Raw genomic sequence first — 23,580 nt, forward strand, 5'->3', positions numbered from 1 at the left:
TCCAAATTACTTTTTTTATTGTGAATGCGTAATAAAATAAAAAAGATAATATTTGATATTTGATTAGATCTGTGTGTCAAAACAACTCGGAAGGTTTATGATTGCTAGTTAATTTGTAGCAGAACCCCTTCTGCATATTTTACTTCCCTTTCTAGTTTGTCTAAGCTGTCTCACAATTAAAAAAACAAAAAATCTTAAACACCTTAAATACCTAAATCCTGGACTATTAGGTGTGCCTTGAGGAGAGGGTTGAGGAGCACTGCTGTGTAAGGTGTAGTTAAATCAGTGACTCCCCTCCTCCATTGAATTATACATTATGTAGGGCAAGCTCTGCCTTACTTGCTGAAGAACCTGCCATTGTTGGCCCTTCATAAAGAACAATGACATGGAGAAATTGAATGCAGAGGTGTCCAGTAAATTCTCTGGCAATTCTCCCTTTAATAAATAGACGTCATAATGTGGTGTATGTTACCACAAAAAAAAACAGTATAATAGTCACTTGACTCTGCTGGTCACATCTCCCTTAAAGGCTTATGATATCCTTAATATACCATGCTCAGTTTTGAAATGTTAAGTTCCAAATCTCTTTGATATCAGGGAAAATATATTAATTAAGTTATTAACAAACTGTTTACATATCCATTTGAAAGAAGAGTGTCAAAAGAGGAATTAAGTTCCAGTACTGCCACAGTGACCAAGCTCACAATAGTGAATGGACAGGTTGCTAATTTTCAACCAAGTCAGTGAAGTGGACCTTAACAGCTTGATTCATGCCAACTAACATTCCCAATTGTGAGTCTGTGAATGAACCCTTTGATTATGCCTAAGTTAATGTTGATGTGTGGTCTCCTGTTGAATTCACCTGTTAAAATGACCCCTGTTATAACACATTAATCAATTATGGCATGGACATTGGTAGCTGAAGAATTCTGGACATGGTGCAGCTGAGCAATGTGGTTACTATAGCTGTTAAGGGCTCTGTTTGGAAATATAGACAACTCATCTTAAAAATATCTAGATCCAAGAGTCTACAGAAGCCCTGGTCATGGTTCAATTTTTTAAACATTTTTTCTGTGCATTAATAATTGCTTGTTGTGCCTAATTGTGTGACCTATTTTCTACTTTTGGTCACTGGAAAGGAGGTGTGGAAATAATTATCAGTGTTTAAGGAACTGCAGGGAAAAGAGAAATAATTGGACTGTCATTTGTAATGGTTATATCTGCTACAGCTGAAGGCAGCAAGAGAATTGCATGATCTCCTATTAATTAGTGATTACTGAGCTTAGTAATTAACCAAAGAACAAAAATATCCATCAGTTTTGATCAAGAGAATATTTTCTTATTTAATGTAACCATTTTTGTTTTCTTATCAGCCTTCAGAACTTCTGTACTACAACATGGTGTATTAATTTGCCTGTGGTTCTAACAGTGATGTGATCTGAAACCACGCACAAGGGAAATCCCTTATAAACCCATATTTTTCCGATAAATACAACTTTTAGAGTCAGATTAGATCATAACAATTAAAAATCTACAGATCAAATTTCCCCTGGTTGATCAGTTAGGGTTGTAAATAAACTCCCAATATACTACACTGTAAGTGACCCCTGAGCCATTTGCAGCCCATTCCCATTAAAAAAGTAAAAGCCCACTTTAATTCTAAATTCAGCTTTACAACATGTAAATTAAACATTCACATTTTAAGTAATATTTTTTCCTATGTCAATCATTAATGTACATACATTGTAAACCAAAAGGTTATATTCAATGGTTTACAGTAAATCATTAGATTCCTATATATATATATATATATATATATATGTCTATACGCATCGTGCGGACGGTCACCGGCAGTGGCGATGCGGCTAAACAACCTCCGCTGCCGGAGGCTGTTTACCCGCATCGCCGCAGCCGGTGACCGTCCGCAAGATGCGCTTAGACAACCTCCCATGCCGGCACCCCCCCCCCGTGGAAAGTGCTGGCAGGGGAGGCTGTCTGAGCCTATCGGAGAGTAGGATGCAGGTCCCCTGCACCGCTGTGGGGGATCTGTATCCCAACCCCTCTGCCTGCCCGGCGCCCGGGACTGCATGTCCCGGGCATCGGGCGCTAGACCCCGAATATAGGCTGCACCCCCACTTTAAAGACTTAAAGTGGGGGAAAAAAGTGCGGCCTATATTCGAGCCAATACAGTATATATATATATATATATAAGGACATGCTGAGGTGGGTACAGAGGATCCACCATGCCCATCTCACATATGCAGGCAGCAGAACTTGTTTGGGGTACCGCAAATCTCTCACTGTCCCACAACTGCAAAGGAAAGAGGACAAGGTCTGTACCTTCATCAGCACAGACATGCATATTCCTTCCCCTTCAGGTGTAATTATCTTTAACGAATTAAATACTTTATTCTCATACTTGTATGCTGCCATTTTGGGATATTTAGGAGCATTAACTTCTTAATTAAGACTCTACGAATAGTTTCTATATATATTTTCTATACATGTAATGTAGTGTTTTGGAATACTGTCCAGAATTCTGTCTTGCTTTGCAAATTGTTCCCCAGAGAGGAAGGTTTTAGATACTTTATCCTATAAGTCTAGGGCCAATTTGCTGAAGAACAGAAAAGTATTGAAGGCTGTCATTATACTGTATTATATTTTAAAGAGTGTCACGGAAGTTCAACTTCAATAGGTTAAAGTTGCATGTGGTGATATTTAATTTCTTGTTACTTTTGTTCTGCAGAAAAATACAAAGGGAGAGGGAAAGCAGGGTCACATTTTGATGCTGCAAGGAGACGAAGTCGAGCTGTCCTTTATCAAATCTCTGGTCATCTGCAAAGAAGAGAAAAGAATAAATTAAAGCTCAATAATGTAAGAATGGTATATATTTAACTATATGTATATATTTTCTTATGTGTAGATTAGCATCAAATGTCTAAGGGCCATGAGAAATGATGCAATGTTGGTACATACTGTATATTACAATGCTATAAAAAGAGCAGCACATTTAGTATGATCGTTAGAGGTCACTTCCTACTAATAATCTTCAGAAAGTAAGGCATACTACTCCATAGTTTCACTGCATTTGTGTGAAATGTGAGACATCTTTTTAGTTAGATAATTAAGAGACACCATATGAACAAAAGTATTGGGACACCTGACCATTACACCGACAGAGACTTTTATGACATAGCATTCTTAATATATAGACATTAATATGTAGTTGGTTCCCTCTTTGCAGCCATAACAGCGTCCACTCTTGTGGGAAGAGGTATTGAGGTGAATGGTTAAGAAGTAAATGTCATCAAGTATTAAAGGGGGTTTTTACACTGTAGCTAGTATATACCAATGTGAAATGACTTATATTGTTATTACTGCCAAGAATGTATAATGGAATACCATCAAATTTGCATTTTTCAATGCTCTACATTAGGAATACCTTACCAAGGATTGTGCCAATTTCATAAAATTTTGGAATGTAAGCAGATTGTTATCCTAAATATCCTAAACTCATAAACAGTAAATATACACTTTACAATATATAACACCTCACAATATTACTTTCTCCATTCAAACCACATAGCACATTTTACTCTATTATAATTCACAGTTTACTTGTAAGTATTGAGACTCAATACTGCCTATAAAAGGATGTAGAGGAATATATATCATCAATATACCGCACTAAAAAAGGACAGTACATTTGTGAGACAGAATAAAAATACAAACAGACACAGTGTCCTTATAAATGTATTTTCTATCCACCATCAACAATGGGTTGCATGGACATAACATAGCACATTCAGAATGCGCTCAACTGAAAACTGATTACTCCATAAATACTAATTGTTAGATCTTCATGTGTCTTAAATATCTAAACTTTTCCATGACCAAAGAGCAATCAAGACCACTGCTTCTAAGTCTTCTTAAATAGGTTTATGGTAGATGGAATTGAGACAATGGTTGTAGGTGCTGTAGGCTCTGTATTCTTGAAAAGTTAGGGTATAAGTTCTTACTGTATATGAGCAATATGTGAATTTTAGAAATCCTATTGGACCATTCATATGATACACTGGATTTCCAAAGTAGACACTCTAACATGTACGTCACGTTTTTAAAAACACATGTTCCTGGCATTCAGGTTACATTCAGGTTTATTTAGAATAAAAGCATAAAAATGATTTCTTACAAATCAAGTACACAGGTCTCAAGACATAAACCATACATATCCCATCATGCTTATATACACACCATAGCTAAACACCCTACACATTTATTATACATTGTTTTATTATTCTCATATTATCTGTGGTTGTATTTATATATTCATATGTATTTGCTGGATTTTATTTTCCCTTAACAAAATTCTATTTCTTTCTTACTTTTTTTGCAGAATGTTTTTGTAGATAAACCAGCATTTCCCGAATATAAAGTTTCAGATGCAAAAAAATCGAAATTCATAATTTTACATTTTAGCACTTTCAAAGCAGCCTGGGACTGGCTTATATTATTAGCAACGTTTTATGTTGCTGTTACCGTACCTTACAATGTTTCCTTTGTGGACAATGATGATCTGTCATCAACAAGAAGCACAACTGTCAGTGATATATCAGTGGAAATTCTTTTTATTATAGGTAAGGTATTTGTTTTTGCATTTTACCCATTCATTGCTGTATGCAGAACGTATAGTCATATAATTGAGAAAAAAAAACATGCTTTTGTAATGCACCTCTTAACAAACTTCATGCTTTTATCTGAGAGGGTATAACATTGATTGTATGAACGAGTTCTGTGAATGCCACCTCAAAGTAATGATTCTAAGTTGCATGTCAGTTGACCCAAGTTGGGCTTTGGGTATTCTTTTCATAAATAAAAGGATTTTATTCATTTTACATATGAGAACATTTTAACTTTTAATATACTGAGCTCTAGAACAGTTTAATTGATTTTTTTATATTAAAATATAACAAGAAGCAATGTTATTGGAACACATAAAAGGATACTCCAGTGTTACAGACAGGTTCCTCAACAATTGCAAACTATTGGGCAGGCTAGATGGGCCTTGGGCAGACCAGATGGGCCAAATCGTTATTATGTGCCATCACTTTCTATGTTTCTATGGACTGTATATTCTTATTCATATACTTAAATACATTGACATGCATTTAATAAAGCTAATAAGAAAAATAAAATGATTTAACTTCAGTGGAACTTAGCTGCAGTGAAATGCCTCCTCCCTGGTCCGACATCTGACACTATTGATTGACACTCCGGCACCCTACACATACTCACCAGCAAAGAATGCATACTGAAGGACTTTGATAGTACTTTGATATGCTTTCTTCACCTGAAAGGAAAATAAAGTACTTACTTTGTTAAAATGCGACAGCTTAGGATCTGTAGCACAAGGACCTCCTCTGTTTTTCGTGCCAGGTTTGTCAGATTTGGCTGCTTGAAACAGTCAATCCATAGCAGAAAAGCAATTCCGCTGAACCCATTAATACAGGGGTCGCATTAGACTCCATTCGCTTTGGTAAGCAGGAGATGTGTTCGTATTAACACATCTACTGCAAGCCAAGTTGCTGGGGGTGGTGAAAGATAAAAATATTGAGGATAAATTATGATGAATCCTTCTTTGCATTTGCAAGGTGAAAAAAATCCTTATTTTAAAAGGGATACTCGGCTGTCTTATGCATTAAAGTAAATACATATGATTTATGCGTGATTTTTGAATTTGTGTATAGGTGGGCAGTTTAACCTAATTTAAAGTAATGATAGAGAAGGTTTGCTGAAAGTTCAACAAAGCTTTTTGTAGCACTGACAATAAACCTATATTTTTGTTCACAAATGGCAGCTCAAAAATATCCTGAATGGAAATGTTGAAATACATATTTACTCAGCTGAAACATCCAACTCGCTTCGGTGACTACACTTTATTGAAAATATGTGCATATGAAACATGCTAGGAACATCATTTTTTTATCAGGAGCTGTTAAGTGACATTCGGAAATCATATCTTTTCATCAAAAAAGCTTGTCTCAGTTTAAGAAGCCAGTAAAACGCTGAGATCTGCTAAAATTATAAGGATATCAATAACCCACTAAATATAGTTGTGATTAATCGCAGTCAATTCAAATAACAGTAAAACAAAGCAAACATTTAAAGTACTTAATTTAAAGTATAAAAAAGGAGTTCATGTGCTATTATTATAGTACTATATTACGAGAATTGCATCCAACAATGACTAAATGTTTTACATCTTTCATGCTATATAAATATGGATATTTTATTATATAGAACCACTGAATTCCATATTGTATGATATAATAGAGCTGTGCCTTTCCATGATAAAAGGGAACCTGTCACACCTGAGATAAAACCAAAATTGAATTCATCAGAAGAAGACTCCTTTGAGGTCCCAAAAACCTATGTAACTTTACATCTTTTTCTATATGTACCCAATATGAGGAATCAACTTGAACTAAAAACTTAATTTTCTCTTGGGCTAATACAGCAATATCAAATTTTCTTATTATGTGAATTCAGCAATGAAAGCATTGTCCTTGTTACTTTAAATTGAATTATTGAGATATATGTTGGAGATTATTTACATTCTACTGGTCTGTTTTTCAGTGCGTTCAAATTTAGTGATTAAATAAAATTCTGGATTAGGTCTAGATTGTGCAACGGAGGAAGAATCCACAGCCTTCTAATGTCTCCAATCAGACAACCAACTCTAAGGCCCCTGCTCACAAAAAGCACAACATGATTGTGAGCAGGGGCAACATGAGAAAAACATGATCACTCGTTTGTACATAGATATAATGATTAGACTGGAGAATATTTGGAATGTGACAGTTTCCCTTTAAAATGGGCGAATTGCGTGTAAATGATATGTGATATTATTTTCTCTTTGTCAAGCAGATATTATTTTAAATTTCCGAACAACCTATGTCAGCAAGTCTGGCCAAGTTATATTTAAAGCAAGATCTATTTGTATCCACTATGTAACAACTTGGTTCGTCATTGACTTAATTGCTGCTCTTCCCTTTGATCTTCTTTATGCATTTAATGTCACTGTGGTGAGTACTTTGAGGAATCTCCTAGTTGGAGACGAGTATACCAATCCAAACTTAAATAATATGCATTATGTTCAGTGATTAAGCTATTTCATAGCATTTGTTGAATTACCTACCAACAAAAATGTATATATTTTTTTTATTTAAATTATATATTATATTGTTTACTATTTATGATACTCAAACATAATGTACTGTACTGCCTAGGTATATCAAATATCATTTTTTCAGTATGGTTTGCCATTCTTCTATCATTAGACATAGTTTTATACTTAGTAGATCCCTCTGTCACCGTACCTTTAGATGCATAACCCATACCTTTCGTGTTTGCATTGCACATCCTTAGGTGGCCTTTGAAATCAGCGACATTTTATACATGCACGATTTAAAATTTGCTGCTTGTAGTAAACCTTTTTAAATTCAGTTCTATTCATGTTTGCATTATAATTTCCAGACAGACAGAACATGACTAGGTTACGCTGAGCTATCATAACCACTGAGTAATGAGTGATTGCTCTAACTTTTAAGCAGCATGTATTTCAATCAATTTTTTAAGGGCAATTTGACTTGCGATTTTAAAGATTACAAATCTAAAAGTTTCAGGTTGGTTCAGCCATAATCATTATGATACCATATACCAATTGCTATTTTGAACTGCTGATTAAAAATACAACAGTCAGTAATTATAGTATACAAACAACTTCCAAAATATCAGTTAAGTGTTTACAGGTCTATGTGTACGTTTATGTATATTTTAGGGGGATATGAGTTCCTTTATGAAACTCACCTACACTTGAAAAAAAATATTACAAATATATTACAAATTATTGTAAAACTATTTATTGCATGTTTTGCATTACCTAAGAGATTAGAGTACATTTTCTTTTTTCTTCCAGGGTTGTTCTGGCTACAGATACTGACTTCATTTTTCTAAAAAAAAAAAAAAATTGATCTATAGAAATCAAATTTACTACCTGCCGTTCAAAAATGTATTGCATTGTAATTGGTATAACTATCATAAGTAGGTCTTTTTCCCAATTACTCTGTGTCACATGATCATGATAATTATTTTACTTACCAGTAGATAGCACTTCCGTTAAAACGGACTTCAAAACAATTACCATTACCAAGTATTTTACTTGTTTCATAAAACCCACGATAAGAAGGGCTTAATTAGTAAGTAATTGTTGCATTATTATTGTACTTATGGATGGGATTTGAATTAGTAGCCATGACCCTCTGTGACATCATCCACTGCCACCATATGCAAAGTAGTTTAAACTTCATGGTAGCAAATAAGTTGATACCAGATTGGAAGACAATTTGTTACACCTATACAATACTTTTTGTAGGCAGAAGCAAACATATTATTTGTTTTGCCAAAATAAATTAGAAGACATCCATGTGTTTGCCTAAATATATTTATCAGTATGTAGGTCTCAAGACTTTCCAGATATTACCATTTCCCTTCCTGGCTTACTTGGTTAAGCTTTCCTGCACAACACTTTGAAATATGATGTTCATATAAAAAACATTGATCTATATTTGGATAAAAGCATCTAGGGCATCACATATTGTAGAGGCCATGGCCCTCATGATACATATAATGTAAGTAAAATACTATATTTTGGTACAGCTATTCCTTATATAGGTCATCATGATATATAATATGCATAAGACACACATAAAATAACCAAAAGCAGAACAGCCATCAACACCAGAAATGAAAAGGAAAAGAGTTTGTTAATTCTAGGGTACGACACACAAAAAAGAGTAACAGTATAGTGAATGAAAAGCAAATCTATTTAAAAATAGGTAGATGTATTTTTTATTTTGTGGGGTTTTCATTCACTGTATATTGTTATATAATTACTTGCTGATATGTATTTAATGTTCTCATAGGAATATTGATTTGGATATTATAGTTAGCTTAATTATTGTAACCCATACAGGCCAATAAAATATTTTGGGTCACACGTCTACATTTGAGATTGTGTTTATATGATAGATAACACAAAATGTTATCACAAAAAAAGTTTTTAAAAAACTTAGAATATACGGTAATTACTATTTACTAATTAACTATTTGAATTGACCTACGGATAATCATGCAATCTGTAAAAGCAAGTCACACAAATCATGTAATATTGTAGTTTAGAACATTGTTCTTAAGTGAAATTAGTTCCAAATATTATAATATTTTGAGATATTAGCATTCATGCAAAAAATGCCATTTTGAAGACACAATAACCTTTTCATTTTCAACTATAATAACATTTTATATTACTACTACTACTACTATTATAAAGATAATAATAAAGATAATAATAATGATAAATGATATTATTATTAAATATACATTTAGTATATATCTGTGAATGAGTGAATGAATGAGTGAATGAATGAGGAAATGAACATATGTGAATGAATGTTTGTGAATAATAAATGAATGAATGAAAACGTGAGAGATTGCATGGATGTGTAAGTGGGGGGAAAGCACTGCACAGGGAGGCTGCTTCGGGGCAAAGGTGGGAAGTCCTATGCTTCCGTTGGGCAGATCCTGTGAGTGAAATCTGGGTGCTAAAGGGGGGCATTAATTCACAAGAGGGTGCTGGCTGGGGGCATCACATAAATCAATACTAAAGAGGGGGCTAGGCGGTGGGATAAATACACAATGTGGGGCTAGCTGGGGGCAATACATAAGGGTGTGGGTGCATTAGGGTGACTGCATTGGCCATGTTTTCCAGGACACATAAAGCTTTTACATTCTGCTGACAAGCCCAGATAAAATGTTGCCCTGTAGTATGGGGGATTTATAGACTCATAGAAGGAACAAACTAGTCAGATATACATCCCCTATACTGCAGGGCAGCATTTTATCTATGCTGGCAGCATCAATACACAAGGGTAGCAACTGGGGCCATTACACAAAAGGGGGTAAAAACACTAAAAGGGGGTAAACGACAAAGCAGTGTGGAAAATACTTTTTTTTATATTGTTGTAGCTTAGTCCGTCTGGTGGGTGTCAGAGCCTGTCCTGGTGTGTGTGTGTCTGGGTGTCAGTGTGACAGGGCCTGTCCTGGTGTGCGTGTGTCTGTCTGTCAGTGTGTCAGAGCCTGTCCTGGTGTGTGTTTGGGTGTCGGTATGGCAGAGCCTGTCCTGGTGTGTGTTTGGGTGTCGGTATGGCAGAGCCTGTCCTGGTGTGTGTGTTTGGGTGTCAGCGTGGCAGAGCCTGTCCTGGTGTGTGTTTGGGTGTCAATGTGGCAGAGCCTGTCCTAGTGTGTGTGTGTGTGTGTTTGGCTGTTGGTGTGGCAGAGCCTGTCCTGGAGTCCCGTGTATGATGACTTTTTTTTAGTGTACTGACGTACTCCCAATTCCAACACATTACATCAACATGTGCACACACCATCCAACAACATACACACACTGGCTAATACAATATTTAAATACACACTAGAGTGTGTATAATATATATATATATATATATATATATATATATATATATATATATATATATACTCTTTATATACTAGAGTGTGTAAACTATACACACTGAATCTGGCACTGCAATACAGTATACATACTGACCCTATACTCTGGCACTATACGTTTACACATATAGACACTGACGCTAAAGTATAAACACACAGTCACATATACTACTCCCCCTCTCACCTTGTGGAGGCCTGTCATGCCTCTGTCATTGTACGCTTTCCTGTGAATCACCGTGCAGGGTTGTGTAACGTGTATTACGTGACCCTGCTGGGTGTCTCATGGCACCCACTTTGCCATGCCCCCACAGGACTGCTGGATTAACGATGGCAGCCCTCGCAGTTTTTAACCCCTTTGTCCTACAAAACCACAGGTTTGTTAAACCCTGGTATAAGGTCCCTTTAAAAATAAAACAACCAGGACTAGAAACACACAAAATTGGTAACAGTATCAAAGGAGCCAGAACACCTTAGAAGGACAATACTACAGGGTATTTTCCTTTAAAAAATAGCCATGATTTGTATCTGTTTAAAAGAAAATATATTAAAACCCCAAAAAGTTCAGATTTTGAAACAGTTTGTTTCTTCTTTTCTTTTTTTTTTTTTTTTACTATGCTTCCAATGCTGCCTTCTACAAATGGCGTTGGCTTATGCCTTCAAAAGGACAACCTGGTATGCACCAAGGAATGAATGCCAAATGTTAGTCTTTATCTCTCCACTATTAAACAAAGGGCCTATTTATTACTATAAAACATCTGCATCCTGCTATTGCAACAAGCAAGGATGGAATTAATTACATTTAACCGTTAAATACCGTTTTCCTTTTTTTCCTCTATAATGACATATTTTAATTATACTAGCTTGATTTGTTCCTCGGCTTACAGGTTGTTATTTAATCTCTTGGTATAGGGATTTACTACATTCAGTAAAGATTATACACTGCAATCTAATACAAGCTAAGAATTGCTTGTCCACTTATCTTTTTCTGTAATACATTAACTAAATGGTGAAATGTGTCATCATTTTCTAGATTTTGGTCTTGGTTATTAATTGAATTCTTAAAAAAAACCCCATTAATGTTAGAAGCATTTACAAATATGTATTTATTAGAACTAATCCTATTTGAAATCACATCATATAATACCCTTTTCCAGAATTTATCCAGAAAATATTTGTTTAAATAACACATTTAAATTTTACTGTAAAAACACTAAAACTGGTTCCTGATTTATAATAATACACATTATTTACTGAAATATTTCTAGTAGGTACATGAACATAGAAAGGACGTTGAATATATAAAATATGATATAAAATATATATTAATTAGCTAAAGAATTGGCAGTCAGATTGTACTTAAAAAAATGTTCTAAAGTCAACCAAATCCAGATAGATTTAGTTAAATAGGCCAGCTATTGTATGTATAATGTCTATAACTCAGTTGCATGTATAAGCTTATCTTAAGATACAGAACCATAACCTGTGTTTGTGTGCGTTAATCCATAGTTATTTGCTTTCCATGTCATATCATTTCACATTTTTGTCTGCTTACCATTATGTGATTTTCTTTTGCTAATGCTGTCATATTTTTTTATTTTGTAAATGGATATTTTTTTGATATAACTAATACATCAGTAAATATTCAACCAAGATAAAGTTAAATTGTTATGTAGGTGGGCAAACCAAAATAAAATCAGCTAATAAGTAGTTTGTATATACAAATTTACAGCACACAGAGAAAGGTTCTATGCATGCTTACATTGTTTTGTCTTTGTTTTGTTTTTTTACTTTTTTGTTTCCAAAGTATCAGAGCATTTTATTCACTAATCTTTTGGGGTTTTTTTCAATTCCAAAAGGGCATGCTAGTATGAAAAACAGATATCCAATACAAATCAACATTATATAAAATAACAAACACATTGTTTCCTTGACAAATGTTAGATAAGTATAGAAACATATTTTAGGGCATCGTGTAAATTACATGTTTTGTTATTAATTGAAAGGACATTTTCCTAGCTAAAAAAAGGATTTACCTCTGATTAGTTCTAACAGTTACTCTGCTTGCACTGTAGGTTTCCCTTGTTCATCTTCTAAAAACCATTCGATTGTTACGTCTCTTACGTCTTCTTCAGAAGCTGGATCGTTACTCCCAGCATAGTACTATAGTGCTTACTTTGCTCATGTCAATGTTTGCCCTGTTGGCTCATTGGATGGCTTGCATCTGGTATGTCATCGGAAGAATGGAAATGGAAGAAAATAATCCTCTTACTTGGGATATAGGTAAGATACTTACTTATGTCATTGTTTTTAATAACAGAATATAGTAACTGTGTTCATTTATGTATATCTAAACACCATAGGTTATCTGTGCCTGGTAGTAAATACCCAGGTCATTGTCCCTCTGGGGTCTACAGACTGGCTTATGATTACACAGCCAGTGGTCCTTTAAGTCTTTGTTTTACACTATATGACCAAAAGTTTGTGGACGCTTGACCATCAAGCCTATCTTATATATATACCTATATCAAACCATGCGTAATAACTTAGAGTTGCCCAGCCTTTGAAGCTACAACAGCATCCACTCTTCTGAGAAGACTTTCCATAAGATTTTAAAGTGTTTCTGTTGGAATGTGTGCCCATTCAGCTAAAAAAAGCTCTCATGTCTCTTCCTTATTATTATTATTATGCTAAATAAATGTGAAAAGCATCTCTCTTAAATACACATCACATTGTAAAGCAGATTAGATCAATTCAGTCCATGCCTAAATTCTTTGAACAGTGGTATATAGAGGTGTGGATTGCAGTTTCCCTCTCTTCTAGTGGGGCCAGGTTGTTTGGAACTTTGGTTTGCAGGCTGGTCTACAATGTGATTGTTGGGAAGAAATTCCCCATCACGGTTGAGGCCATCATTTAAGCTATTGAATTTGAACATTAGTTTAATTTGCCTCTTCCCAATCAGCGTTCAAATTCATCCCCGAGCTGTTCAATGGGTAATGGTCAGATACAGTAGGCCCTATGCATTCTCATAGATAGCATTCCCCTAGGAGCTGCCAGATTTGTCAATCAGACTTCAAGATAGTAAAGTATGATTAATCACTCCAGAGAATATGTTCCCACGGCTCTAGAGTCCAGTGGTGGTGAACTTTACACCAAATCAGTCTATGCTTGGCATTGCACATGGTGATCTTTTGGCTTGTGTGCAGCTGTGCATCCATGAAAACCCATTTCATAAAACTCTGGATGCACAGTCCATGTGCACTGTAGTTTGGAAATCGGTAGTGAGTAATGCTCATTCGTGGCCAAGCTGTTGTTACTCCTAAATGTGTTCACTTCACAATAATAGCACTTACAGTTATACCTGGGAACTCTCCAGGTTTGCCCAGTGATTGTCGGGTGAAGCACCACTTCTCCGGTTCAACGGGTCAAGACCCAAATCCTCCTTGACACACCACGCTCATTTTCCCTTTAAATGGGGGTGTTTCCTGCTGCTGTCAGCAGAAACGCCCCGGATGTCAGCAGGAACTCCCCCAACGTCAACGGGAATGCACACAACATCAGAGGGAATGTCCCCGACGTCAGGGGGACCTCCCACGGACGTCAGTGGGGACTCCCACCGACGTCACGGGACCACCCGCTGACATCAGTGGGCAATCCTGGCTGTGTCCCGCAAGGGAAGGCTCTGGGTAGCCAGAGCCCAGAAGTGCCCAGGTATGCTTACAGTGCACTGGGGCAGGATTGGCAGGGCAGAAATTTCACAAACTGACTTCTGTCAAAGATGGCATCCTATGACAGTGCCACGTTACTAAACTCTTCTGTGTGATCCATTCTACAGCCAATGTTTTTTTACAGAGATGGCACACCTGTGTGCTTGATTTTATACAGCTGTTAGTTGCGACTAACACCTAACCTCAATAATTACAAGTGGTGTCCACATATTTTTGATCATATAGTGTATCTGTTTCTTAAAGTCTGTGTACGGTATTCTAATTTAGAGCACATTCAGATTTTATCTGGAGAGTAGTGCCATGTACAATTCTGACTGGAATTTCTTTAAATGCTAGAAACAAGTCCTACAATTATTAGTTGCAGGAAGGTTGATTTATAGCTTTATTTGATTTATATAAATCATAAACCTTGAACCCCATTTGGTCTTAACCAGTGACCCCAAACTGTTCTCACATCCTTGCTATACCCATAGAAAGAGGATTATATCATACCTGCGAACACATTTAAGGTTTGACCCGGACTTTCCGGGTGAATTGCTGACCCCCCTGATCTCCAGGTAACCTACTATTTTCTCCGGGCAGGGGAGTGGTGTCTAACTATATCTACTCCCTACCCTATCCTCAGAGCACTTAAAGCAGTCTGAGGCTAGCCCTACTCATATGTGTGTGGCTAGTCCTGCCCTATGCATGCTTATGCCTACCCTACTCTTTACTAGCCCTGTCTCCACACAAAGTCACTCCCCCAGATGAGAGAGAGCACTAGGAGCCTAACCCTAGGAACTTTCCAGGTATGGATAACCAAAGATATGCCAGTGGTTTATATTGGATACAACATAATTGTTTTGGCAGTATATGTTATATATAAACAGAAATTTGGAAAACCAATAGCCATTTTAAGGTCCCCCCTTAATTCATAATGCATCTTACTTATAGATAAGCCCCTCGTCATGGAGCTGGATACTCCGACGACTACTTCCACTGACTTGTGTTCCCTTAGCCTGGGACACACACTTTCCCCGGTTTCCCAGTTACTAGCTGAGACTCAGTGTAGGGTAAAAACCAAAACAAAGACTGATTTATTTCTCACACACAGAGCTGGATATATCCAGCAAAACACACATTAACATAAAACAAGATATTGGGATACAAACCGCCCCCTTATTCTGCCTCCCAGAGACAACAGGGGCAGTAACGGGATTAACAATACAATATGGTCCCAACCTCCGCTATCTATTACTGGCTGAAACCAGTTCCAGGGATGGCCAGGGTAAATGTCTGTAATACCACTCTGCCCCCCTGATATGCCACTCTGCTCCCTAGATATGCCACCCCCCAGACTCCGTGATGTCTAGCGTGGCCGGCTTGTCATCGGCTGCGGCGATGTGCGTAGACAACCTCTGCTGCCGGCACTTCCGCCGGGCTTCTATGGAGGACCACCGGAAAGGTAATGTCATGCCGGTGCTTCACCACAGAAGCCCTGGTGGAAGTGCCAGCAGCGGAGGTTGTCTACGCACATCTCGCAGATGTGCACGGCTGCCAGAGAGGAAGATCCAGGTCCCCTGCAGCGCTTGGCCGAAGCAGGGCTCAATGAAAAAGAAAAAAAGAAAAACACCCGCCAGGAATTGCTAAATCCTAAACCCCGATTATAGGCTACACCCCCACTTTGAAGACTTAAAGTGGGGTGGAAAAGTGCGGCCTATATTCGGGCCTAAATTCGGGCAAATACGGTATTTCACAAAAGGAAGTACTAAAGCCATTCTATATTAAATCGCATTTTACTTGCCAGCAGATTCTGTAGCGAACAGAATACAAGTTTAACAATAACATACTGGTACGGAAGGAGAAGAGAGCCCTGCTCTTGTGAGCTTGGAATCTTTTAGAAGAATCATGATAGAATGTTGGCTGTAGTGAGATAAAATAAAATTACACAGACCCTGTACTTGTACCAGCATTGTCTGTAGTTTCCCTCCAACTGATGCCCACTGTAACGCCATCAAAAACATATTAACAAAGGGTCAAAGGGAACTTTTGCCTCAGGGTGCCTGATAGCAAGGTTCCTCCACTTATCATGTACTGTACTGCCTGTACTGCATAGCAGGTGACCTTTCCTAGGTGTTATGATGCCCACTTTGTGAAAGTGATCATTTTCCTGCAGCAAAGGTATCTGCAGAGGAACAGACAATATCCATTGGAGTATGATCGTAATGGCAGAAGGAAGGGAGGGGCCTCCCTTTGTAGTCACATGTTGCAGTCAGTAAGAGTGGACTCCGAGTGTCTCTCTGTGTAAGGGAAAATCAAGTTACTGTGTCTGGATCTTCCAGCAAATTGCCTGCAGGAAATAAACAGCATCTACTATAGTATATGTCAATATTTACTTTAGTAATGTATTGAATATGTATGAACATTCAGTTAGCCAAAGTTAACTTAAATTTATTTTTTGTGAGAACAAGCTGTTGCTTGGTGGCCCTTTAACTTTTTCTGTGGTCCCCTATGTGATTTCTGGAGACACAGGTGATTGAATTTTGTTGTGACTGTTTATTGTTTAAAAATATGTACAGTATCTATCCTACTGAAGTATTAGTCTGGGGCCCACCTGATCTTTCCACGTATCCCCTGAATCCCATCTGTCCACTTTGGATGAGTGAACTTCCTTATTGTACCAAGCATTGATTTTTCAGTTGGCATTGGTATTTCAATGGCTACATGACAACTTACATGTACTAAGGCATTAAATAGCAGTGAGAATTGGGAGTAATTGATCCTGAGAACTTAAAGTTTAGCAGGCAATGTAATTAAGTATTGGAAAAAGCAAGCTGTGTGCTATAGCTAGAGGCTATGGTTGCAAGTAGAGGGAGGTGGATCTGAACTCTCTGGTTAGACCTCACCTAAAGTACTTTGTATAGTTGAGAGACCACATCTCCAGAAGCATATTGACATATTGGAGAGATATCAGATGAGGGCTACTAAAATGGTAAATGGTTTGCAGGATAAAAAATACTAGAAAAGACTGAGATCTCAGTATAGATAGTTTGAAGGAAAGAAGAGAGAGGGCAATTGTGATAGAAGCATGTAAAGGGATTTAACAAAGTACATGAGGAGATAATGGAGAAATGTTAGAAAAAGAGGCCACAGTCTAAAACTGGAGATGTAATATAAGGAGGGTGGGGACAAGGTGGGGACAAGGTACAAATTCTTCTTTCATGTTTCAGAAGCGAAGGAGACTCATTTGAATCATTCAGTATATTTTTAAAATAGTGCGGGATCTCATCCTAGTTTATGGGACTATATGAAAACACTGTAACAGTTTCAGCCAGCATCTGCTACACCCAAAATAAGTGGTAGAGCAATGACAAGAAGCATTTTAGGTCAAATGCGAATAGGAATACAGACATTTGGGTCTGTAACGTGTGGAACTGTAACAAAAGGTTAATCAGTACTTAACTATGACCTTAAAAGCAAATGCCTTGCTTTCCAATAGAACGTCCATGGTTATCTGCTCTTTTTTGAAACAGTGTGAACCACAGACATTTCTGATTGTATTTTAGTTGCATTGCCTCTCACCATTTATCTTTTGGGTTTTAAGCCAGAGAAGCTATTTAAATGGTAGCCCCACTGTTTTTTGATGATCATCTCATCAGTAAATATATATGGTAGGTTAGTATATAGTGCTTAAAACATTTTGATTGCGATAGCCCTAATTAGTCAGAATTGTAAAGAAAAAAAATGTTTTAGTGTAATGATATTTGGGTTCTTAACCCTCAGGCTCCATTAAATACAGTCGGACCGAAGCTTGAATAACCTTTTTTCACTAAAGATGATGTCTTCCTGAAAATAGGCCTCAGTCAAAGTTTGCCAGAATTGTAATCTCTGGGTCTTTGAGATTATGAATATACAGTTTAATACTGCAAACATATAGAGTAGAACAGTAAACATGGCCGTGGTACCTTAAGGTCAGCGGCCAATAAGGCACTAGCGTGCAACCATGTGTTATAGTTTTTGAGAGTTCAGTTGCCTCTTAGATAAGCGCATAAGTGTGGAGAAATGGAGATAAGTGGCACTGATCCGCTGGGCAGTTGCCCGGTGTGCCCAGTCTTCTGTCTAGGACTGAATGCCACTTAACATTTTTTAGAGGTTCTGGTGTACTATGTTGTGGTGATTGCAGGTAACATATCTACTTAATAAACACATTAATCTTCTACAACCATAAGATCCAGGCCCACAAATATTACAAAAAGATCAGAGATGACACACGTTAGTAACAAAACTAGTCTAGGTTGTACTGTGGATATAATTGTTTCATTTTATAATTATTTCAGGCGTGTTCATTTATGAAAGAAATGAAAGGAAAATTATGTATTAAAATTCGAGTTCCTGCTCATTTACCAGGCAATTACTACTGAGCAGTATATAATGATGTAAATTGCAGGAATAAATTAAATGCCGTAATGACTTCCAATTATTTGGTGGACTTTTTTTTCCCCCTGTCACTATGCCTCTGTAGCGTATATAATTGTTGCATGCTTTTTTAGTTATTTTATAGAGAGGCTGATTTGTTTATTTCGGACATACAAAGAACCCATAAATCATTCCTAGAGGAAATAGAAAGAACAGCATTTGGCAAGAGTAGAATAAGCTTTTGAACAGATTGTATCAGTCCTGGATAATCCCTGCTTTGTCTGCGTCGTTTACGAACTAAACATTTTCAAAACTAGCTCATGGAGGAGACCGCATTTGACAAGCTTTAGGCCACATTGGTTGTCGAGAGGAAAAACAAAGGGTTAATCTTGGTTTTAAATAAGAATAACAAATCAAAATTTGAGACAAATAATGAATGAGGCAGGTAACCATAGTAACGCATAGAATGTTCCATCTGGTTGGTCTTTGCTGTTGGTTGCCTTGGTTTTAAGACCAGGTTTTAAACTTTTCACCAAAAAAATGTTATGCGGAAACCTAAGTGTGTCAACATCACAAGGTGGAGGAGAGAGTCATCATCATCAGCAGCCTAGAGTTTCATTAATTTTCAAGTACTAATGAAGTCCTTTTAATTCTTAATGTTAAATTAAGTTTACCTGGTATATATATATATATATATATATATATATATATAATCTTTTTATTTATATAGCAAGAACAATGTATGCACTGCGTCTTACACAAATTTAAAGCGGATGACATAACTAAGACTAACAGACTAACACAAAGCTTACAATCATACCAATATATATGAACCTGTGTTTGTGTGTGGTTCATATTTCTTTACCTTGTTTGCACATTCTAGGGGTCTTATTTCTTGCATAATCTTCAAATTACTTCTAAAAGGGTTAAGGCCATGAACTGATTTATACTATATGTTGTTTACTCATCAAAAAAAACAAAACCTGCTATTACAGGGTTTCTTGTGCAGATTGCACTTCCACCCCAGCACTGTTAAATGAAATGACAGCACTTTGTGTACAGAAACATATTATTCCATACTTAATACCTCCCAAGTGTCCCTATTAAGGTCATCATCCTACTCCAGTGTCCCTCAATTGGGTCCGCAATACCACAATACAAAAATATAATGAAAACAAATTTTGTTATGCACTGTTTTTTTCTCTAAAATTATCCTTTTTAACCATTAACAAGTTTTCTTTAATTTTGTTATGTATGCAAACATATAATTAGTTGTTGCTGACTCTATCTTGTTATAACAAGAATTCTAAGAGCTGAATTTTTTCCCGTTTTTGGTTGAATTGTTTTCATGAGTGTGTTGTGTTTCATTTAAAAGCTTAATCCCTGTGATTAATGCTAATTATCACTTTGTGTATAAAAAATGCTATTAACTAAAAGAGCTCTCAATTCCAAATACGGAATTCCAAACGTGGAGTATGCTTTCATTAACATTTTTTATGTATCACATATACAAACATGAAATTTCTATAACAAAATACAGGAAAAAAGAGCACAGACACTATATTAGAAATTATTTTTATGAAAAATCATATACTATTTCCAAAAAAGATGAGTGGGAATTCTCTATTACCACAAAAGGAGGACACATTTTTTTTACGTTAAAAACTGTGTTTTCTGGCAGTTTTACATGGTTTATGTAGATTTTTTAAATACCAACAGCAAAATATAGACGTTTTAAGGGAACATTTGTAGAGTAGTTCTGGTTTTGGTATTGTGTGTTTCTTGGCATGGCATTTTACCCATTACTTAGTCCCTGCATATCCAAAGATCCATAATCCCAATTTTGGGATAGCTATGATTTTTTAGATACATGCTTCCTATTTTGTATACACAAAAACAGGAAGTTAATGAATCTTAAAATCACTCACAACTCACACACACTGGACTCTCCTGCAGGTGTGTGTATACAGGTTGTGAGTGATTGAAGGCAGTGTTAATGCCAGTTGACTTTAGTGAATTCTTAATTTTTTTGACAACCTAGAAGCACTTTCGTTTAGTTAATACACCCCATGGTTTATTAAGAACATTTAGATTTTGCTATTTGATTTTAGCCCTAGACATTCACAGTAAGGTGTCATAACAAATTAATCAGAGGAGTTGCATCCTTATGAGTATCACATTACCTTAGGAGTTATTTGCAAAAGTATCTAACGATAAATATTATTGTGACATACAAGAACTCAACCAGGAACAGACAGGGACTCAAAAGTCTGCCATATGGTGGAATGTCTCAAATTTCCTCTGGGCAAGGGAACCAACAACCCCACACATACCTTTCTGCCTTCATGGGCCTCATCAGTGGAGCGTGGTTGGTTACCTTCTAGTCACAAGTGAGCAATAAGATCTATGTCGCGGACTCACTATTACAATTGGGGTGGACATCACTGCGTCTAGACCCATTGTTACATGTGGACCCCAAGAGATCCCTGAAGGGTGAAATAACATACAAAAACTGAAATGGAGATGCTGAATAGTCTACCCTACAGTCCAGCAATGCTCAGGAATGTCTCAAGTTTTAACTCACTTGAGAGGAAAAATCTTTATCATCATATCCCATGTCCCATTGCAATAATATTGCATACAACCATGACTCTATTCAAGTGCTTACAGGGGACCATGAGTAACTTCTGGCACCATTTTGGGGCAAATCCAACGATATAGCCCAGTAATATAGAAACTTATGAAACACTTATGGAAAACATTAATCAATCAGAGAAGTTTTGTTGTTTACTATTTCATTACTATTACAACAGCAGCTATCGTGTTAAATATTATGGTAATATACAAAAAGGTTTAAGAAGAGACCAAACAAGAATGGACAGCTTAATAACCTAACTTATGGTGCAGCCCTACTTTCATGTTTCACGTTTTAGCTCATTTGTGTTAGAAGAAAAGGAAAAAAAATCTTCATAGACATACCCCAATGCAATAATATTACAATCTTTACAAGTGTTTACAACAGAAGCTCACTACCAAAATGCAAAGCAAAGTTCCACTGCAGAAGAGAACCAACGCCAGATGTATATTGCCGCCTTTATGCCCCTCGTTAGTGTGGTACAGTTGGTATACCTATAGGCATAAGTGAGCAAGGAGGTCCATGTCTGCACTCACCTTTACATTTAGTGTACACAAATGGTGAAATAACATACTAATAGGTTTGAGAACAACTCAGCTGAGATGGAAGTTTTACCTCTGTAATGACACAAGTGAGCACAAACTTGAGATGCTCCTGAGTGGAGATGCAGCATGGGGTAGGCTAATAAGTGGCTGTCCATTCTCAGTTGAGTTCTTCTCAAACCTTGTATGTTTTTGAACCTTCAAAGATGTTTTGGAGTTCATCCTAAGTGTAATGGTGGGTTCAGATGTGGACCTCATTGCTAATTTATACCAAGAGGGATACTTATAACACTTCTCTGTGTATTACTATCCTCTGTGTATTACTAGCAAGGAAAAATGTAAATCTGGGGTTGTTGGTTCTCTAATAAAGAGAACACTTTGGGTATGGACTGGCTGTGTGGGCAGGATGAGACTGATATTAGGCAGTTGTCTGATCTTAGTTCACTATTTCAGTATATCTGTGTTTCTGAGATATGATACATTTTATAAAGGACATTCAGTGAGGACAGTTTTTAGAGTTATTGTTTTTGTTTGCTGGAAGACATTAAACAATGAATGTGTAACGATAATGATTACATGAGAAAATGTTTACAGAACTTCACCACAAATATAACCAAAATCACTATAACTTTGAAATGAACTAGTACATTAGTGTGCCCAATTTGTGCCTGTCCAATTATTGTACTCAAATTATCTGCAGTCTGCCCTGCAGACAAAGTTTTCATTTTAAATTGGATTCGGCTAGCTAGAAAGCAAAGGCAATGGTAAAGATAAATCAAGTGGGATTGTTGTTACATTGAAGTGTACAAAACTACATTATATGATCACTTCTTCCAAACATTTATTAACAGGGAATATATTGTCTGAAGCTGGACAAAAGTAACAGCAATGTTCTGCACACAGAACACTGCTGTAGCATGGAGAGCATCATACCTTTATGTATCCCATAAACATTGTAAAAGTATATAACAAAAAAAAAGTATTGAAAAAAAGAAATTAGACTTGTGCACAGGTACATTTTTTTGTTTCATTTTTAGTCCGTTTGTTATTAGACAACAAATTTTGTTTCCTGCTCTTTCGGTTCGGGCGTAATTTGAAGAGCTTTTCAATTTGGAAACAAAATTTGTTTTTACTCTCTCTCTCTCAATGTCTCCATATGTTCTATGCCTAACTTGTCTGTGTCCCTGTCTCCTTTTTCGCAACCTTGTCTTGCCTTGCTTTATCTGCTCCGTTAACCTGGCCGCCTAGAGAGCTTCCAGAAATGGACTGTCTCCTCACACACCCTCTCCCCTGATTGGAGGAATAGAGGAGAGGTTGTCTATATGATGTGCACAGTGGCTCCACCCTTTCGTGGAAGTACTTCAGAGTGCCAGAATAATGCATATAATGCAATAGGTGCTCCATGATCCATCTTCATTATTCTGGCCTCCTGAAGTATCTACGCAAAAGGACGGAGCCACAACGTGCCCCATGGGGACAGCATCATTACTCCTTTCAAGGGACAGTGTGTGTGCGGAGGCTTCGCCCTTTTTGCGGAAATGCTCCAGACTGCCATGTCAGTGGAACAGGTAGTGTGAAGAAGCGGACCAAGAGAAAATACAAAATAAAGAAGACAGATTAACAAGAAGAGGCAAGACAAGAAACAGAGCTAAAGAGAAGGAGATGGGGACACAGAAGGTTTATAACCTCAAATGTATGAGATTTGAACACC

At 36.8% G+C, this 23,580-nt stretch overlaps 1 protein-coding gene across 1 annotated transcript in view; it reads left to right on the plus strand.

The window, feature by feature from the left end:
* KCNH8 (potassium voltage-gated channel subfamily H member 8) overlaps positions 1-23,580 on the plus strand; it is a 119,789-nt gene that overhangs the window by 63,774 nt on the left and 32,435 nt on the right. Inside the window, exons 4-7 of the mRNA XM_053466581.1 lie at positions 2,747-2,874; positions 4,397-4,637; positions 6,928-7,085; positions 12,645-12,852. Coding sequence (XP_053322556.1) covers positions 2,747-2,874; positions 4,397-4,637; positions 6,928-7,085; positions 12,645-12,852 — 735 coding nt within the window. The remainder of the gene's footprint in view (positions 1-2,746; positions 2,875-4,396; positions 4,638-6,927; positions 7,086-12,644; positions 12,853-23,580) is intronic.

Source organism: Spea bombifrons, chromosome 5, assembly GCF_027358695.1.
Source record: "Spea bombifrons isolate aSpeBom1 chromosome 5, aSpeBom1.2.pri, whole genome shotgun sequence".
NCBI classification, from domain to species: domain Eukaryota; kingdom Metazoa; phylum Chordata; class Amphibia; order Anura; family Pelobatidae; genus Spea; species Spea bombifrons.